The sequence below is a fragment of the Ictidomys tridecemlineatus genome, chromosome 8 (assembly GCF_052094955.1).
Source record: "Ictidomys tridecemlineatus isolate mIctTri1 chromosome 8, mIctTri1.hap1, whole genome shotgun sequence".
Classification (NCBI taxonomy): domain Eukaryota; kingdom Metazoa; phylum Chordata; class Mammalia; order Rodentia; family Sciuridae; genus Ictidomys; species Ictidomys tridecemlineatus.
Window position 1 is genome coordinate 108,558,986 of NC_135484.1, and position 16,878 is coordinate 108,575,863.

The 16,878-nt window shown below is 40.3% G+C and overlaps 1 protein-coding gene across 14 annotated transcripts in view; it reads right to left on the minus strand.

The window, feature by feature from the left end:
- Bicral (BICRA like chromatin remodeling complex associated protein) overlaps positions 1-13,374 on the minus strand; it is an 81,272-nt gene extending 67,898 nt beyond the window's left edge. For 6 of the 14 annotated variants that reach the window (XM_040282684.2, XM_078020000.1, XM_078020002.1 and 3 more), the window contains exons 1-2: positions 6,042-11,004; positions 2,955-3,061 (exon numbers count right to left, since the gene is read on the minus strand). Coding sequence is in view for 1 of the 14 variants with exons in the window: in XM_078019999.1 (XP_077876125.1) it covers positions 12,727-12,732 (6 nt within the window). In the remaining 13 variants the exon portion in view is untranslated. Of the gene's footprint in view, positions 1-2,954; positions 3,062-6,041; positions 11,130-12,726 lie in introns of those variants that run through there. The other 8 variants (XM_078020003.1, XM_078019999.1, XM_078019998.1 and 5 more) reach the window with 5 other exon arrangements.
- Between the last annotated feature and the right edge of the window lie 3,504 nt (positions 13,375-16,878).

Genomic DNA, 16,878 nt, shown 5'->3' on the forward strand with positions numbered 1-16,878 from the left:
GTGGTTGTTGTTGTTTTGAGACAAGGTCTCACTATGTTGCCCAGACAGGCTTTGAATTCCTGGGTTCAAGTGATCCTCCTGCATCAGCCTCCCAAGTAGATGGGGCTATAGTTGCACACCAATGTTCCTGGCTAAAGTGCATATTTTTAAAAAATATACTGGCTAGGGGCTGGAGCTGTGGCCCAGTGGAAGAGCGCTCACCTAGCATGCATGAAGCACTGGGTTTGATCTTCAGCACTACATAAAAATAAAATAAAGGTATTGTGTCCACCTACAACTAAAAAAAAAGAAAAAGAAAAAAGAAAATACACTGGTCAATACTGTAACATTAAATGCAAATCTTCTCAGTCATCTGGTCCATAGTTCATGCATTATTTTCTTAGTAATTATGTGAGGGAAAGATAAATAAGCATACCTCTTTAAGATTTATGCATTTTCTTTTTAAAAAAAATTTTTTTTAGTTGTTAATGTACATTTATTTATTTATTTATTTATTTATATGTGGTACTGAGGATGGAACCCAGTGCCTCACAAATGCTAGGCGAGTGCTCTGCTACTGAGCCACAACCCCAGCCCCAAGATTTATGCATTTTCTTAATTGATTATGCATCTAAGTTAACCTCAAAATAAGGGCTGGGGCTGGGGCTTGAATCCACAGATGCAGAACCTACAGATATGAAGGGTTGACTATACTCAAAATTTATCACATAACAAAGACAATCAAATTTTCTGTGATACATTCTACATATTTTATATAATATGCTATTTTACATTTACTTATGGCCCTCCCTGCCTTTTACAAATTATATGTCTATCCATGTATGGTGGTACATGCCTGTAATCCCAGTCACTTGGGAGACGGAGGCAGGAGGATGACAAGTTTAAGCCAGCCTTCGCAACTTTGTAAAATCCTGTGTCAAAAAAAAAAAAAGGTGGGGCTGGGGTTGTGGCTCAGTGATAGAGCTCTTGCCTAGCATTGGGTTCGATTCTCAGCACCACAAACAAATAAGTTCATCAACAACTAATAAAATACTTTAAAAAAAAGGGTGTGGGGCGTGCTGGGGTGTGGCTCAGGGGTAGAACGCTTGCCTAGCATGTGTGAGTCACTGGGTTCGATTCTCAGCACCGTATATAAATAAATGAATAAAATAAAGGTTCATCAACAACTAAAAACAAAAGTCAGACAGGCTTCTAAAGTAAAAGAGTTTAAAAAAAAAAAAAGCTACCTTTAGGCCAATTACTACAAGCAGCTCTAAATATGTCCCATTTATAAATCTTAAGTGCAATCACACCTTGAGAAAAGGGGTTGGACTTTCACAATTTCTAAAATCATAAAATTCTCATAGATCTGGAGAATCAGAATACAAATAGGAAATAAGAATAAATCAATCTATTTCTAAGTATATTTAGTTCCAATATACTAAGTATATATATATTCTAAGTATATGTTTCCTTAGGAAACATCAAAGTTTTTAAAAAAAATCTAGAATAGCAGTATTTATTTTATATCCAAGAAGTACTTTTAAATCAAAACACACAAAATCAAAAACAACTTTTACTTTACCAAGAAAATAGACCAATTGATCTTTTTAAGTTATAATAAAAGGGATCATATGTGAAATGTATTTCACAGCTTTTAAAGGTAGTTCATTTTACTTTCTCACTTGAACATTACTTATAAGAATTCATTTTTATTAAGTAATCTAAAACCATCATTGTATGATACTATAGATCTTTTACCATGCTCAAAATGGTTAAAATTCAGTATGGACAGCAAGCTAACTCATAAGAAATCAACTTTAATGCACAAATATGTTCAGTTGGTAGAATACCAGCCAGCTACGACAAAGTGCAGTAAACTCCCCCCACCCCCTGTACTGGGGATTAAATCCAGGGGCAACTCTACCACTAAACTACATTTTTATTTTTTATTTTGAGACAGGGTCTCTTGGACTGGGGATGTGGCCTCATTGGTAGTGATTTTCTACCAAGTATGAGGCTCTGTGTTTGATCCCTAGCACTGTGAAGGAAAACAAACAAAAAATCATTAAGACAGGGTCTCAACTTAATTACCCAGGATAGGCTTGAACTTGCAATCCTTCTCCTGGGCAGATAGAATTACAAGCATGCACCACTGTGCCTGGCACAGGATAGTCCACTTTAATACATAAAATAGCAGACTCAATACTCCTTGGCTATGTCCAAAATGTTTGTATTTATATAAAAAATTTTAAATTCACTCCCATATTATGCTTCCCACCAGATTTTGAAATTCCTCATCTTCCCAAATTAGGGTTATTAGCAATAACTAATAAAGAAAGTTATTATGGACCTCATCTGGCAAGGAGCTAAACTTAAAGTTAGTTCTTGTGGTGGTACACAGACCATTCATGAACTACCTTCAACAGTTCAGGGAGCATATAATGCTCAAGAGCTGTGGTCAGCATGAGTATATTCAAGAATCCATAGAGGGGCTAAGACTGTGGCTTAAGCAGTGGTAGAGCGCTCGCCTAGCATGTGTGGGGGCCCTGGGTTCTATCCTCAGCATTATATAAAAATAAATAAAAAATGAAGCTATTGTGTCCAGTTACAACTAAACAATAACTATTTAAAAAAAAAAGAATCCATAGAGAAATTTCATAATTTCTAAAATCATAAAATTCTCATAGTGAGGTCCTAAACAACTTGGTGAGACCCTGTCTCTAAATAAACTATTTTAAAATGGCTGGGGATGTTGCTGATTGGTTAAGGCCCCTGGATTCAATCCTTGGTATCCCCGCCACCCCCGACCAAAAAAAAAAAAAAGTTTTTTGGGTTTATGCCAAGTATGCCCTTTAGTAATGTGACCTCAGACAAATTAATCTATTTTTTCTAAGCTTATTACTTAATGAATAAAACTAAAGCTAAAAGTTACTCTATAGGGTAACAGTGAGAATTATTTATTAAATACCCACCAGGTTCTGAAACAGTGTAAAAGTTTAATGAATAGTATTTCTCTTTCCTTCCACTTTCTTCCTTGTGATAATGCTTCAATTGCAGGTCAGGACACAAAGTTTAATTCCTGATGATACAAGAGAGCAATCTGAATTTTGGTTGAACTGCAATAAAAGCCATTTCTAGAAAGGGCACATGTATTTCCTTATTTCCTTGTATACTCAGGTTCAGAACTTTAATTTCAGGTAATATAAGCATTTAATGTGTTTGCAAATGAGAGAGTCAAAGAACCCACAAAAACAGAAAATGTTCAATTTCACAACTTTATTAAACAGAAATTTATAATTAAACAAGCCACAACTTTATAAAGTTGGTTAGGATTTAGGAGAATCTGGGTATAATTAAGTAGATGCGGTACAGTGAAGTCTCAGTACTGGGAATGAAAATACAAGAGGCAGGGAGGGAAAAACAGACCAAAGCCAGTTAGTTGCTCCAGGTTTCTTCCACCTTCCTATGCAGCCTCTGTCTACAGCAGCAACTCTCTTGAAACACACTACAGGGGCAAGCCACCTCAGCACAGCATACCCTGGGCTCTACTGCAACCAGCCAGGTGTCCCTGCAGTGCTTCCACCTTGAGGCTCTGGTCAAGTTCACAATGGCACTCCTCTTCTGTCATCTCTCCCTTCTCATGCTCATCCCCCACCCCATCGCCTTTCTGCCAGCTTCCTCACTCTCCATCTTTCCCACTTCTACTACAGAACATTATGCATCAAGAGAAGCATACCATGCAGATGGATTTGGAATGTGCTTAAATCATACTGCCTCACTGAGCCAAGCACCATTTCTTTTACCCAATTCCACCCACACCTATATGATATTTTCCAAAGATTTGCTCCTCTCTCCTTAAGCAATTGCTTTGACAAATGACAATGGATCTTTTCAGTGAGCATTGTAGACATTTATTTTGAATTCTATCAGCTACTCCATTCTCCTAATTTCACTTTACTATTAGTTTGTAGCCAATTCTGGGAACAGGAACTTCATGAAAAAGTGAATTGCAGATTCAAAGAGGAAAGAAAGAGAAAGTTAAGGCAAATACTAGACACTTCCACCTGGCATTATTCAGATCTTTAAAAAATTATTTTCTCAACTAGGTGTGGTGGTACATATCTGTGATTCCAGAGACTCAGGAGACTGAGGCTTCCGGAAAGATTACAAATTCAAGGTCAGCCTCAGCAATTTAGTGGGACCCTGTCTTAAATTTTTAAAAAATTCTCAACATACTTCCTCCGTGCCCTATAATCTGATTTTTTTCCCCATCATATGCAGAGGTCAGAATGTCAAACACTAACAATAGCTGCCACATCCAATGGTCTTCCTAGTTTTTTTCCTCATAGATTCCCTTTAATTAAAGGCATTGCTGATCTCCACCTATCTAGACAAACTTTTTCTTTTAGTTCTCATCATTTTTCTCTACCTAGGTTCCCTAGGGTATTCAGTCCACAAATGTTTACTGAGTGCCCAGCTTGTTTTAAATGCTATGCTAAAGGCTTAGGACAAATCAGTAAACAGGAAAACAAATAATATAAGATGTTCACACCCTATTCCAGAATCTGTTTATAGATGACTGTAGAGCACATTCAAGTTTGGTACAATAATAAAGAGGAGACACTTTCTCTTTCATCTCAGTAGTTTATGAGATTTGATTCCTAAATGAACTGTCTTCTGTGGAAAATACAGTATTATATAATGAGTACGAAGTATTATGCAATAATATCTGTATCTGCCATAAAAGTGTAAGTGCTAAATTCTTAAAAGGTAATTCATAACCAGGTATGGTGGCACATGCCCGTAATCCCAGCCCTGGCAATTCAGTGAGACCCTGTCTCAAAATAAAACCTGAAAAAACAAAAATACCCTACTGGGGATATAGCTCAGAGGTAGAAAACTCCTGGGTTCAATCCCTAGTATAGGAAAAAAAAAAAAAAAGGAAGTAAGTTCAAGGCAAGTCTCAGAACTTTATGAAACCCTGTTATCAAAATTCGAAAAAAAAAAAAAAAGGGCCAGGCATAGTGGGTACACACCTGTAATCCCAGCAGCTTGGGAGACTGAGCAGTAGGATCACAAGTTCAAAGCTAGCCACAGCAACTCAGTGAGGCCCTAAGCAACTTAGCAAGACTCTGTCTCAAAATAAAAAAATAAAAAAAGGCTGGGGATGTGCCTCAGTGATTAAGCACTGCTGGGTTCAATCTACAGTACCAAAAAAAAATTTTTTTTCCAAAAAGGTTGAGGACATAGCTCAGTGTATAACACTCCTGGGTTCAATCCCCACATCAAAAATAAACAAAATGTAAATTCCTTTTTATTGTGACAAAATATACCATAAAATCTACTACTGTGGGGGCTGGGGTTGTGGCTCAGTGGTATAGCTCTTGCCTACCATGTGTGAGGTACATGGTAAAAATCATTGAGACATTGATTCTCAGCATTGCATATAAAAAAAATAAAGGTCCACTGACAATTAAAAAAAAAACTATTTTAACCATCTTTAACATACAGTTCAGAGGCATTAAGTACATTGACTGTGCTGTGTAACCTACTATCCAGCTCCAGAATTTTTTCATTATCCCAAATTAAACCTCTAAAATAATGAGTTAAATCCAGTAACTCATTTTTTTAATTAATTTTTTTTAATGTGTGTTGAGAATCGAACCCAGTGCCTCACACATGCTAGGCAAGTGCGCTACCACTTGAGCCACATCCCCAGCCCCTCAGTAATTCATTTTTAACCACAGTGATGTTCATAGTCAAATGCCCCCATCCCCAATATCTTCCTGTTTTGCTGCCCACCTAACATTCCAGGACTCATCATTGAAGTCACCCTCCTGCAACTCTCTCAATTCCCTAGCACCTCCCTTCCTCTGTCACATTTGCAGGGAAAATCTCCAATCTTAGTTAAACCCATCAACTGCCTGTTCTTTGCTGCCCTTTTCAACAGCTGAACATTGCTCACAGAAAATTATACACATAGCTTGGCTGATTAGTTCCACCTCAAATTCTTGACTCCAAGACAGAGCCAGACATTCAACACCACCCAGCAATCCTACCTTGCTTCCCACTGAGTTCCTTGTCTTGCTGCCCAAGGTGAGGTGTCCATTTCTCCTGAAACCAGTCACTACCCCTTCTTCCTTTACTTTAAGTTGCTGGCCTTGCCTCCAGCTTCACTGAGAAAACAGAAGCCATCAGAATGTAAAGTCCTATATTCTGCCTCCATTTGTAGATCTCCTTGCACTTTGCCCGTATTTCTCTGCCTTCTCCCCTACTATGCAGTAAGTCATCCTGTACCCACTATAGGCAAAACCTCTTCTTCCGTTCTGAATTCTTTCCCCCTTTCTTAAGAATTCTGTGCATTTGGGGCTGGGGTTGTGTCTCAGAGGTAGAGCCTAGTATGCATGAGGCACTGGGTTTGATCCTCAGCACCACATAAAAATTTTTAAAAATAACGATATTGTATCCACCTATAATTAAAAAATAAATATTTTTTTAAAAAAAATAATTCTGTGCATTTTGGTACTTTCCTCTCTCTTCTGCATTAATCTCCCTATTAGGTATTCTTAGCCTATTTGAAAATGTTCCTTTATCTCCCACCATTTTTTTTTTTTTTTTTTTAGTATTCTTCCTTGGGTTGAAAGAATAGCTCAATGGTAGAGCACTTATCTATGTCTAGCATGCACAAGGCCAGGGTTCAATCCTCCAACACCACAAAAACAAACAAGGAAACAACAAAAAAAAAGCCATCTCTTTGTACCCATCCCTCATCACTGCTGTGCTATTTCTCTCCTCACAGCATTCACCTCACTTCCCATTCTCTCTTTAACACATCCCAATCTGGCTTCCATCCCCATATACCACTATTTGTTAAAACAGTCACCCAACATTGCCAAAGCCAAATGGACATTTCCCTATCCTTACTTTTCAGCAGCATTTTATGAAGGTGACCATTCTCTCTTTCTTGAAGGATAAAATACTCATTCTCCCACTTTAATGGCTGAGCCTTTTCAATCTCCTTGACTTAACCTATAGTCATTAAAAGTGGTTAGGGCTTGATCTTAAGGCCTCTATGTTCACAAGTGATCTCAACTAGTTCCATATCATACCATCTGCAAACTAGAGACTCCCAACATTATGTCCAGTCTAGACCTCTCCTCTCAGCTCAACTCAAGTATTCGCTGTCCACCTGACTCTCCCTTTGGATATCTCACAAGAATATTTAAAACAACAGATTCCACAAGAACTTTTTACCTACCTCCAACCACCTATTCCTCTTCCAGTCTTCTCCAACCAGCAAATGAAACCATCAGTCACCCTAGATTTAGACAAAAGCCTAAAGACATCCTTGATTCCTCTTCCTCTTTTCCAGAGCCAACTCATTATGTAAAGCCTTTTGATTCCATCTCTAAAGTATATTTGAAACCTGCCATCTACTCTTCTCTATCTTCATTGCCACTCTACTTGCCTAAGATACCATCGGTTTGGGGTTGAATGTTGCAATAACCTAACTTCCCTCTCTGCTTCTTCCCTTCCTCCACACAGCTGACAGGAGCAAAAGAGGAGCTTAAAGCTTTAAAAAAAAAACAGGAGCAGGGTGGATGGTGCTTGCCCACAGGTGGTGCCTGCCCATAGTACTAGGGAAGCAGAAGCCAGGGATCACTTTAACTTCTTAAGAATTTAAGATCAGCCTGGGTGACATAACAACACCCTGTCTAAACAAATGAGAAGGAGAAGAAAAGAAAGAAAACAAACAAGGGCTGGGAGTGTAACTCAGCAGTATTGTGATGCTTAGCATGTGTGTGAGGTACTGGGTTCAATCCCTAGTACCCAAAACAAAACATTACCACTACCCTAATTAAAATCCTTCAATGTGGGGCTGGGGATGTGGCTCAAGCGGTATCGCGCTTGCCTGGCATGTGTGCGGCCCGGGTTCGATCCTCAGCACCACATACAAAGATGTTGTGTCCCTTGAAAACTAAAAAATAAATGTCAATCTTTCTTAAAAAAAAAAAAAAATCCTTCAATAGCATGTCATTGTCATTCCAGTAAAATCTAAAAATCCCTCTATGGCCTAATACAAAAGACCCTGCAGAAGCTTTCCAACTCCATTTCATTCCATTCTCCCCTTGTTCCCAGGAGCCTTCCCTTCAGTCTAACGCCCTGTCTTCAGGTCTTTACATTTTTTACAGGCCTCAGTCTGAAATACAGCCCCAGTTTTTCACATGGTTAGCACAAGCTTCTGTTTCAAGTCTCAGCTCCAATGTCACCTCTTCTAAGAAATTCTTCTTGACCCTTACTAGCCAAAATGGTCTGTTCTAATACACTCTTTTAGATCCACCAAGCACTTCTTAAGTTTTTCTTAATCTGTAATTACCTCGGTTGTGTTTTCTCTCTTCCCAATTATGCTGTAAATCCCAAGTGCAGATATCCTGTCTTGAATTCCTCTAAAGCCTACTTTTAAATACAGCTTTTTCCCTCTACACTGCCTTATTTTAAGCTTTATTGGATTTTAATCAAAGGTTGCAATTACTTTGACATTTGCCATGAAAAACAAGGGAGGAAATGCCAGAAAATTAAAAAAAAAAAAAACAAAAAACTGGCACTCCACGCACTCAGTGATCAGACTGATGTAGACTGCACATAGGCATTCAACTGTTGTGCCTTACAAAAAACTCCAAACAGGAAAGAGAAATGTGGACATACTACCTACTAAGATGGTGTAATTCTGACATCTACATGAAAAATTTTGGTTGGTTTTCCATTTCTATCACATTGGGAATTAAATACAAGATCTTGCACATGCTAGGTAGGCACTATACCATAATTACACTCCCATTTCCCTCCACCATTTTAAATCTTTTTATTTTGAGCCAGGACCTCCCTAAATTGCCCACCACACCCCCAAAATGTAGGGAATCACTTTAATCTTAAGAGTTCAAGATCAGTCTAGGTAACATAGCAACACCCTGTCTAAACAAATGAGAAGGGGGAAAAAAAGAAAAAACAAGAGCTGGGAGTGTAACTCAGCAGTATTGTGCTGCTTAGCATGTATGTGAGGTACTGGGTTCAATCCCTAGTACCCAAAACCAAAACAAAACATACTACTACCCTAATTAAAATCCATTCTCCTTAATGATTATAAAACATAACTAAAATTTGAGAATAAAAAAGAAGAGCTAGCACAAAAGAAGGAAAATACATGATCTTTGCTCTGGAGTTAGACCCCATTACTTGACCAGGTTCTCATTTTAGTCATGTCATCTGTTCAGCACCTGTTCTAGGTGTTTCTTCCTGAACTGTTTTTATTCATACTGTTATTCGGTTTCATGTTTAGAATGATATTTGCCCATCCTCCTTTCCAAAACCCAAAAGATATGTCTACAATTCAAAATTCAGGAAACAATCCTTTCTTATAAGGATTTATCTCTAGGTCTTTATTTCAGTGTCTTTTCTACTCTATTCCTAATTCCTGTATAAATCTTGGATGCAAGTCTATTTTAGTTACACAGTTGTCTTGACTAAACTAGATAGTTTGGCTAGACTCAGACACCCAAACGTTATATAACTTCTCAAAAGAATGAGACAATCTACTTTTTAAAATGCACTGATTTTAAAATCACGAATACCTAAGCCTTATTCTACAAGATAATAATTTCAAGACTTGACAAACAGCCAGGAGAAAAATAAAAACGAGAATAATGTGAAGTATACTGTGCAAAACTCAAAATGATATAGACCTTAATTCCCATGTTCCAATTCAAAAAGGAACACAGTCAATACAGTATATTCCAAATATGTATGTTATGCTGAAATCACTTGAAAAGCTTTGGATAATAGGCTCCTATTCAAATTAGAGGGTCCTGGGCAGAATTTCAGTCCTGAAGGGGGTTAGGGTTGTAATGAAGTTGGGAATCAGAGGTTAAAACTGAGATTGCCTAACACATTATTAAAAGGACACAACTGGTCCTAGCAAATAATGATACAAATCTATATTTTAAAAACATCTCCCCTTCTGTCAGACTGGGAAATCATGGGTGTAAATTAAAAGCTTTTGGAATTTAATGTGTATTTTAGCACTTAAAATGGCAAAACCTGAACAATCAGGCCATTTCTATGAACATTAATTTCTTTCCTAATTTTTTTTTAATTTTTTTTATTAGTTGTTCAAAGCATTACAAAGCTCTTGACATATCATATTTCATACATTTGATTCAAGCAGATTATGAACTCCCGTTTTTACCCCGTTTAATTTCTTTCCTAATAAGCAGATAATAAGATCAATATTTCAGGGATGATGTAATAAATAGGAATTATATAAAGCACCAAACACAGTTCCTGGCATAGAGTAGATTGTTTAATATATGGTGGGTTTTGTTAAAGGGTATCTAACATTCACTACTTGTTCATGGACACATCTACTGGTGCCACTGTTACTTTTCTCCATGAGAATTTAACTATTCACTCTGCGGACTCCTACAGAGATAAGAGCTTTATAGGCTTTCAGTAACAATTTAAGACCTTCAAATACAACCCTTTAACTATAGAGCTACTACCCCAAGGATACTTATTTTTGGATGCTTTCAGGTACAGTCTTCTTTTAAAGGGAAAGGAAAAAGGTAAAGTGGTTTAAAGCGAGTTAACGTTTTCAGATGGGAGTTCTAAAAAACTTTTAATTCACTATCACTTGAAGTAATACCAAAGCAAACCATGTTAAAATCATAAAACCCATCACCTTCCCGTATTTTGACCAAATAAATATATCTCCAGGATTTTTACAATCACCCAAAAAAGAAAACACAGGGTACCTATGAGCAGCATGTTACTGGAAAGCAGATACGCACTGTCTTCAACTGTCCTTTTGTTGCTGTTTGTTTTTAATTTTGTAACCGGCTTTGCCTACACTGAATAACTAGAAAAGGATGAAGGAAAAGCTTTAATACCCGGCCCTTCAGCCGGGCCAGAGAAAACAAAGCCGCCGAGTCTGGCCTTAGGAGAGAAGGCAGGAACTCCTCACCTCCAATTTGACCAGGGGGAAGCGGAGATTAGGAGGAAACCCATCAGCCGCGAAGTCGCCCTCGGGTCACTTTTCCCCTCAGAAACCTGTGGGATCGAGCAAGTCGCCGCCCCAGCCCCTTCCCACAGCCAGCAGGCAGCCTGGTATTTTGGGTCTAGGGGTGTGGGGACGGCGAGGGCTGCGTGGCCCCGGTCCCATCTACAGAACTCAGCGCCCCGCGCGCTGCTCCGCTCCGCCTGGCCCCGGACATCGCGGCGCCCGGGCAGGTGAGGCGACCACGGAGGGCGCCGCCCGCGCCGCGAGGGAAGATGGCGCCCGCCGAGCAACTGCGCCACCAGCCCTGGCGACAGGCCAGGCTCAGCGCCATCTTAGCGCCTTCCAACCCCCCACCCCCCACCCCCAAGATCCCGCATTCTGGGCCACTCCGAGGCGCGAGCGGCGTCGGGTTCGCGCACTCTCGGCCAAAAAATCGCCGCCACTGCCTCCGGTCTCTTTCAGCCGGCCGGACAGCGTGGGCCGCGTAGGAGGCGCCTGCCTGGGCCGCAGGTCGGCCTCCGGTCCTCCGCGCCGTGCGGGGGCTCGGCCCGGCCCGGCTCAGGGTCCACGGCGGTGCTTCGGGGCCAAGCAGCAAGGCGACCGGGAAGGGGCAGTCCCGCCGGCAGGTGCGCGCCGCGGGCTAGGGCCGGGTGGTCTGCCGGCCTGAGCTCTCCACGCCGCGGCCCGACCGAGGCCCTCCTGCTCTCCGCGCCGCGGCCGCCCTCAGAAGCGGCGGGAAGGAGGAAGCCAGAATGAAAAATAAACCCGGTTTCAGCCGCCGCGGCCGCCGCCTTCCTCCCCACCCTCTTCTCTCCCCTCCCCCGACGCGGGGTCCATTTTGCTGAGAAGAAAGAAAATGCGATTCACACCCAAGAGCTTCCGAGAGAGAAAAGAAACGAGGGGGGGGGAAACCGAGGGGAGGAGATTGGAAAAGCTTATTTTTCTTGCTCGCCTGCCGTCACTCCAGGCCCTCCCTGCCCCCTGCTTGCGGCCCCGCCGCGCTGTCCTCCCCTCTCCGAGCCCCGCTCCCTCCTTCCCGGCTCCCGGCGGCTCCGGGGGGCGGAAAACACACTCGCGCACACAACTAATTTTAAACCGGCTCAATCAATGAGTCATTAAAAGGCTTCCTTCCCCTCCCCTCCCCACCACCAACCGCCACGCCACCCCCTTCCCGGCCTCTCCCTCTCCCCGCTCCAGAAATTTGCATCCGCGGAAAAGGAGAGGAAAAAAAAGAAAAAAGAAAAGCGCCGAGGCCCCCACTCCGCCGAGGCGCCCCCGGCCCGGCCCCGCCGCCCCCTGCCCGCCTGCGCCCCCGCCCGCGACACTGAACTTGGTCTTCCCGGGGCCCCGGCGGCGCTGGGAAAGGCATAAACACTCGATTCCCCTTTTCTCCGTGTCCATTAAACATCCACCCACCACCACCATCACCCACCCACAAACCCACCCCCCCCCAAAAAAAAAACACAGCCTTAGCCAATAGCTCTCTGGGCTGAAACCTAATATCCTGGTTTTGGCAACTCGGTGTTTAATTTGCTCCTCTTTCTTTTCTGTCTGGAGATAGATCTCCAGCCCCCCCTCTTTCGCTTTTTCCCTCCCCGAAGGAAAGAGGCAGAGGAAGGAGGTTGTGTGTTTTTTTTTTTCTCCTTGAAATTTTTATCACAAAATTATAATACACTCAAAGGGAAACTCACCGTCATGAAAAAGCAGTGCCTTGTCAACGGGGTTTCTGCGCCATCGCACCAGGGGCGGCGGCGGCGGCGGCAGGCGCGGGGCGCGGGGCGCGGGCGCGGGAGCTCCCGGCCGAGCGGCGCCGGCCACACGCGCTCCGCTCTCTCTCTCGCTCACCCCCGCGCCGGGCGGCGGGCGCCCGCTCCCCGCGCCCGCCCGGCCTTCATGCTCTGCGCCCGGGCAAACCGCTCGCCTGCTCGTCTACCTCCAAACTTCGGTTCTTGCCTGGCAAAAAATGTGGAGATTACAATTTTTTAATTAAAAAAATTTTTTTTTAAATCAAGCTCCAAGACTGCCAATTCCTGTTTCCTTTGAGATTATAACTTTGGAAGGTATTGGGGTTTATTTAAGAAACAGGTTATTTGGTCTTTTTTTTTTTTTTCCTAAAGATGTACAAGATGCGTACTAATTCTCCGCAGGCGCCTTGCGCGCGAGCGCGCGCAGACACACACACACACACACACACACACACACACACACACACACATTATAGTTTTAGTTGATTCGGTTGAGGGGGTAGTTAAAGACAAAAAAAATGCTTATTTGCATATACCTTTTAAAAACTATAACACAGCTTTTAACTTAGTTATTTGGCAATAACATACTAACTTTTAAATGTACTAAACTTTCCTTTGCAACATATTTTTTTCATTCCAAAATGCTGTGAAACTTTTATGTCAACATTAAAAAGAAAAACAAAACTAGCGACTAAGATGAAGGTGAGGAGCTGAGTAAATCACACTCCAACTCAAGTCTTCTCTTTATGTAGATAGCTTTTACTTTTCTATTTGTGGAATTTGTCTTAACCCTCATTCTTAAAAAGGAAGCTACAAAACCTTTTAACACTCTTTGATCCAAGTATAATTACCACCTGTTTTAAATTTCAAATTGTTGCACCTTCTCTCTAAACCATTTAGTATCCAAAGCATTTAAGTAAATGTTAATTATGTTAGTATATGTAGAGTTCCTATAGTCTAAATTAACTACAAATGCCCACAAAATAGAGTTTTGTTGTCTTAAAAAACAAAATCCAAGATAGATAAGTAAAGGATGTCCAAGAATGTAACTAACGCTTCAAATAATACATATGGAGGGGAGAGGAGGGGAAATGGGAGTAGGAAAGATGGTGAAATGAGATGGACATTATTACCCTAGGTACATGTACAATTGCACAAATGGTGCGACTCTACATTGTGTATAACCAGAGAAATGAAGTTGTGCTCCATTTGTATATAATGAATTAAACTGCATTCTGCTTTCATGTATAATTAGAACAATTTTTTTAAAAGTACATATGTAAGCCTCAAAAATGTTCTAAAATTATTTTAAATTAGTTTGTGAGTTCCGAAGGAGTTCTGTCAATAAAGAGAATGTTCAAATAAAATTATCCTAGATTTAATTTTTTTAAATAAAATTGGTTTCTAAATCCCTTAGTATTAAAAAAACTTAATGGTGCAGATAGGGGCATAGCTCATGGTAGATGTGCTTACATGCAATATGTGGTGGGTATGGATCCATCCCCAGCACCAAAATAAACAAACAAAAAGCAATGGTAGTGCACCTCTTTGCTTGCTTGTATAGGATACTGTTACAGCTAGACTATATTTCACAAAAATAAATGTGTCAAGGCTGACATACAATGTTGTCATATTCAACACAGAAGAATCCTTTTGAAAAAAAAAATCTTGTTCAAGTAACTGCCACTTTATCATTCACAATGTATGTTTTGTATTTAAAAGCTCCTTAAAATTCAATGACTTAGTACCACAGTATCGCTGAAGTGTTTTTCTCAGAAGATGGTTTGCTTCAAATTCAGCCAAGGCCTTCCTAAAACAGTAGTCTTTGCATAAATTAGCATATTCCTTTACACTCCATGATTGGACCAACCAGTTTTCTCAGTGGCTTGGGGAAATTTTAAGCATGTTTTAAAAAGTGCCTCTGGATTTGCTGGAATTTAATTATAATACTCATTTGGAAGAATTACATTTCAAGAGTCCATGGATTATTCATTGCAATTAGGACCCACCAAGCAAGTTATTCCACAGTTTCAATGAAATATTAATGGATTTCAGAAAAATATCCTCTTTGGTTGTCCAAAACCCCCAGAAACCAGAAATCTGACTTTAAAGATGACCCTGATTTTTTTAAATTTTATTTTATTGGTTTTCTTAGTTAATACATGACAGTAGAATCTCTTTTGATAAAATTATACATGCATAGGATATATCTTATTCTAATCAGAACCCCATTCTTGTAGGTGGGCATGATGGTGGGGTTCACTTAGATAATTGCATATGCAAACATAGGAAAATTGTTAGATTTATTCTACTGTCTTCCTGATTTGATTATTACACAATGTTACATGTACTGAAATCATATTGTACCCCATAAATATGTATAATTATTTCTTAAAAGGGGAAAAAAGGATGACCTAACAAAGCTGAATCTGTATACTCATAAAATGGGTCCTGGCACACTGCAGTCTTTTTAGAAAATAATAAGAGCATTGACTTTTACCAGGAGCCAACTAAGTGTCACAAAGCATTATACTAAATACTTCCATATGTTACCAGGAGCCTTCACTCAAAACTGTAGAATAAGGTCTGGTTATCCTGTTATTTTTCAGATGAGGCTGCCAATGGTTTCAAATAATTTGCCAAAGGTCATCAGTCTAATAAGGGCTGATGTGAGGATCCTGGTCTGATGAATTCCCAAACTCGCCCTCTGTCAGTAAAAAGTATCTTGGGAACAAGCCATCTGGCTGCATCACTGTAAACCTTAGAGTTTAGTGGTGAGGCACAGGCAGAGGGGACAACCTTGTTATTAGTCAAGACCTACTTTGAGAATGCCAGTTGTCAAATCTAATTTTAAATCTGGAGGAATGGTTTGAAAAATAGTGAAATAGCAGTGGAGAATCAGCTTTCTCAGGTATCACCAAAATTATAATCCATTTATAATATGGCAAAACAAAAACAACTTAATTTCCCCCATATCATTACAAAATTTAACATTTAATTTTAATTTGATTTTATCTGTTCCACAGATGGAACTTGGGGTATTGCACATACTAGGAAAGCACTCTGCACCTGAGCCATTTCTCTGGCTCCCAAAATTTAATATTTTAAATAAGAGAGGTGATTTTCTATGTAAAATTTACAACAGCCTTGTAAATACACAGGATTTGGTATTGAATAAGATTAGAAAACTTTTTAAGAGAAAAGTTCTTAAAATAGCTTTCCTGAATGCAGATTATTTCAATTGTATTGTCTATGATTTAATTATATACAACTAAGTGGTCATTCCTATGACTCCCACCCATGTCTGTAACCTAGAAAGAAGGTCAACTGGATACACACACACACACACACACACACACACACACACACACACACACACGATGTAATTACAACTGTTCTAGCATGTGTTTGGGCCTCTGAATAAATAGGTTCAATGTCCACATACAATGAAAAATGAAAGTGAGACTGGGAGCTGGGCACAGTGGTGCATGCCTGTAATGCCAGTGGCTCAGGAGGCTGAGGCAGGATGATCCCAGTTCAAAGCCAACCTTAGCAACATAGTAAGGCCTAAGCAGTTTAGCAAGACCCTGTCTCAAAATTTAAAAATTTTAAAAGGACTAGAGATGTGGCTCGGTAGCTAAGCGCCTTAGGGTTCAATCTCTGGTACAAAAAAAAAAAAAAAAAAAAGAGGCTGGGAATATAGCTAGTGGTCCAACTCTTGACTAGCATGCTCAAGACCCTAGAATTGATCCCCTAAACCTGAGGGTCATATTTGAAGTGGTTTACTTCCCCCGCTTTTTCCAAATGTTCCATTGGTTGTTAGACCATTCTCATTAGAAGAAAATGCATAGTAGAGATTAAATAGTGATATGAATGATCAGATGTGTCCACCACAGAAATACAAAAATATACCAATGAGTAAGTGTTCTACACAGTGTTTATGGGATAAAAAATGAAAAATTCTCAATATGCACCAGGGACATACCTTTACTTTTATATCTAGAGGCACTTAGATTCTGGGGCTTAAGTTTACTGCTCTGTAATCTGTCTAATTTAAGTTCAAATTCCACCTTTCTTTCTCACAGGCTTCTGGTTTTG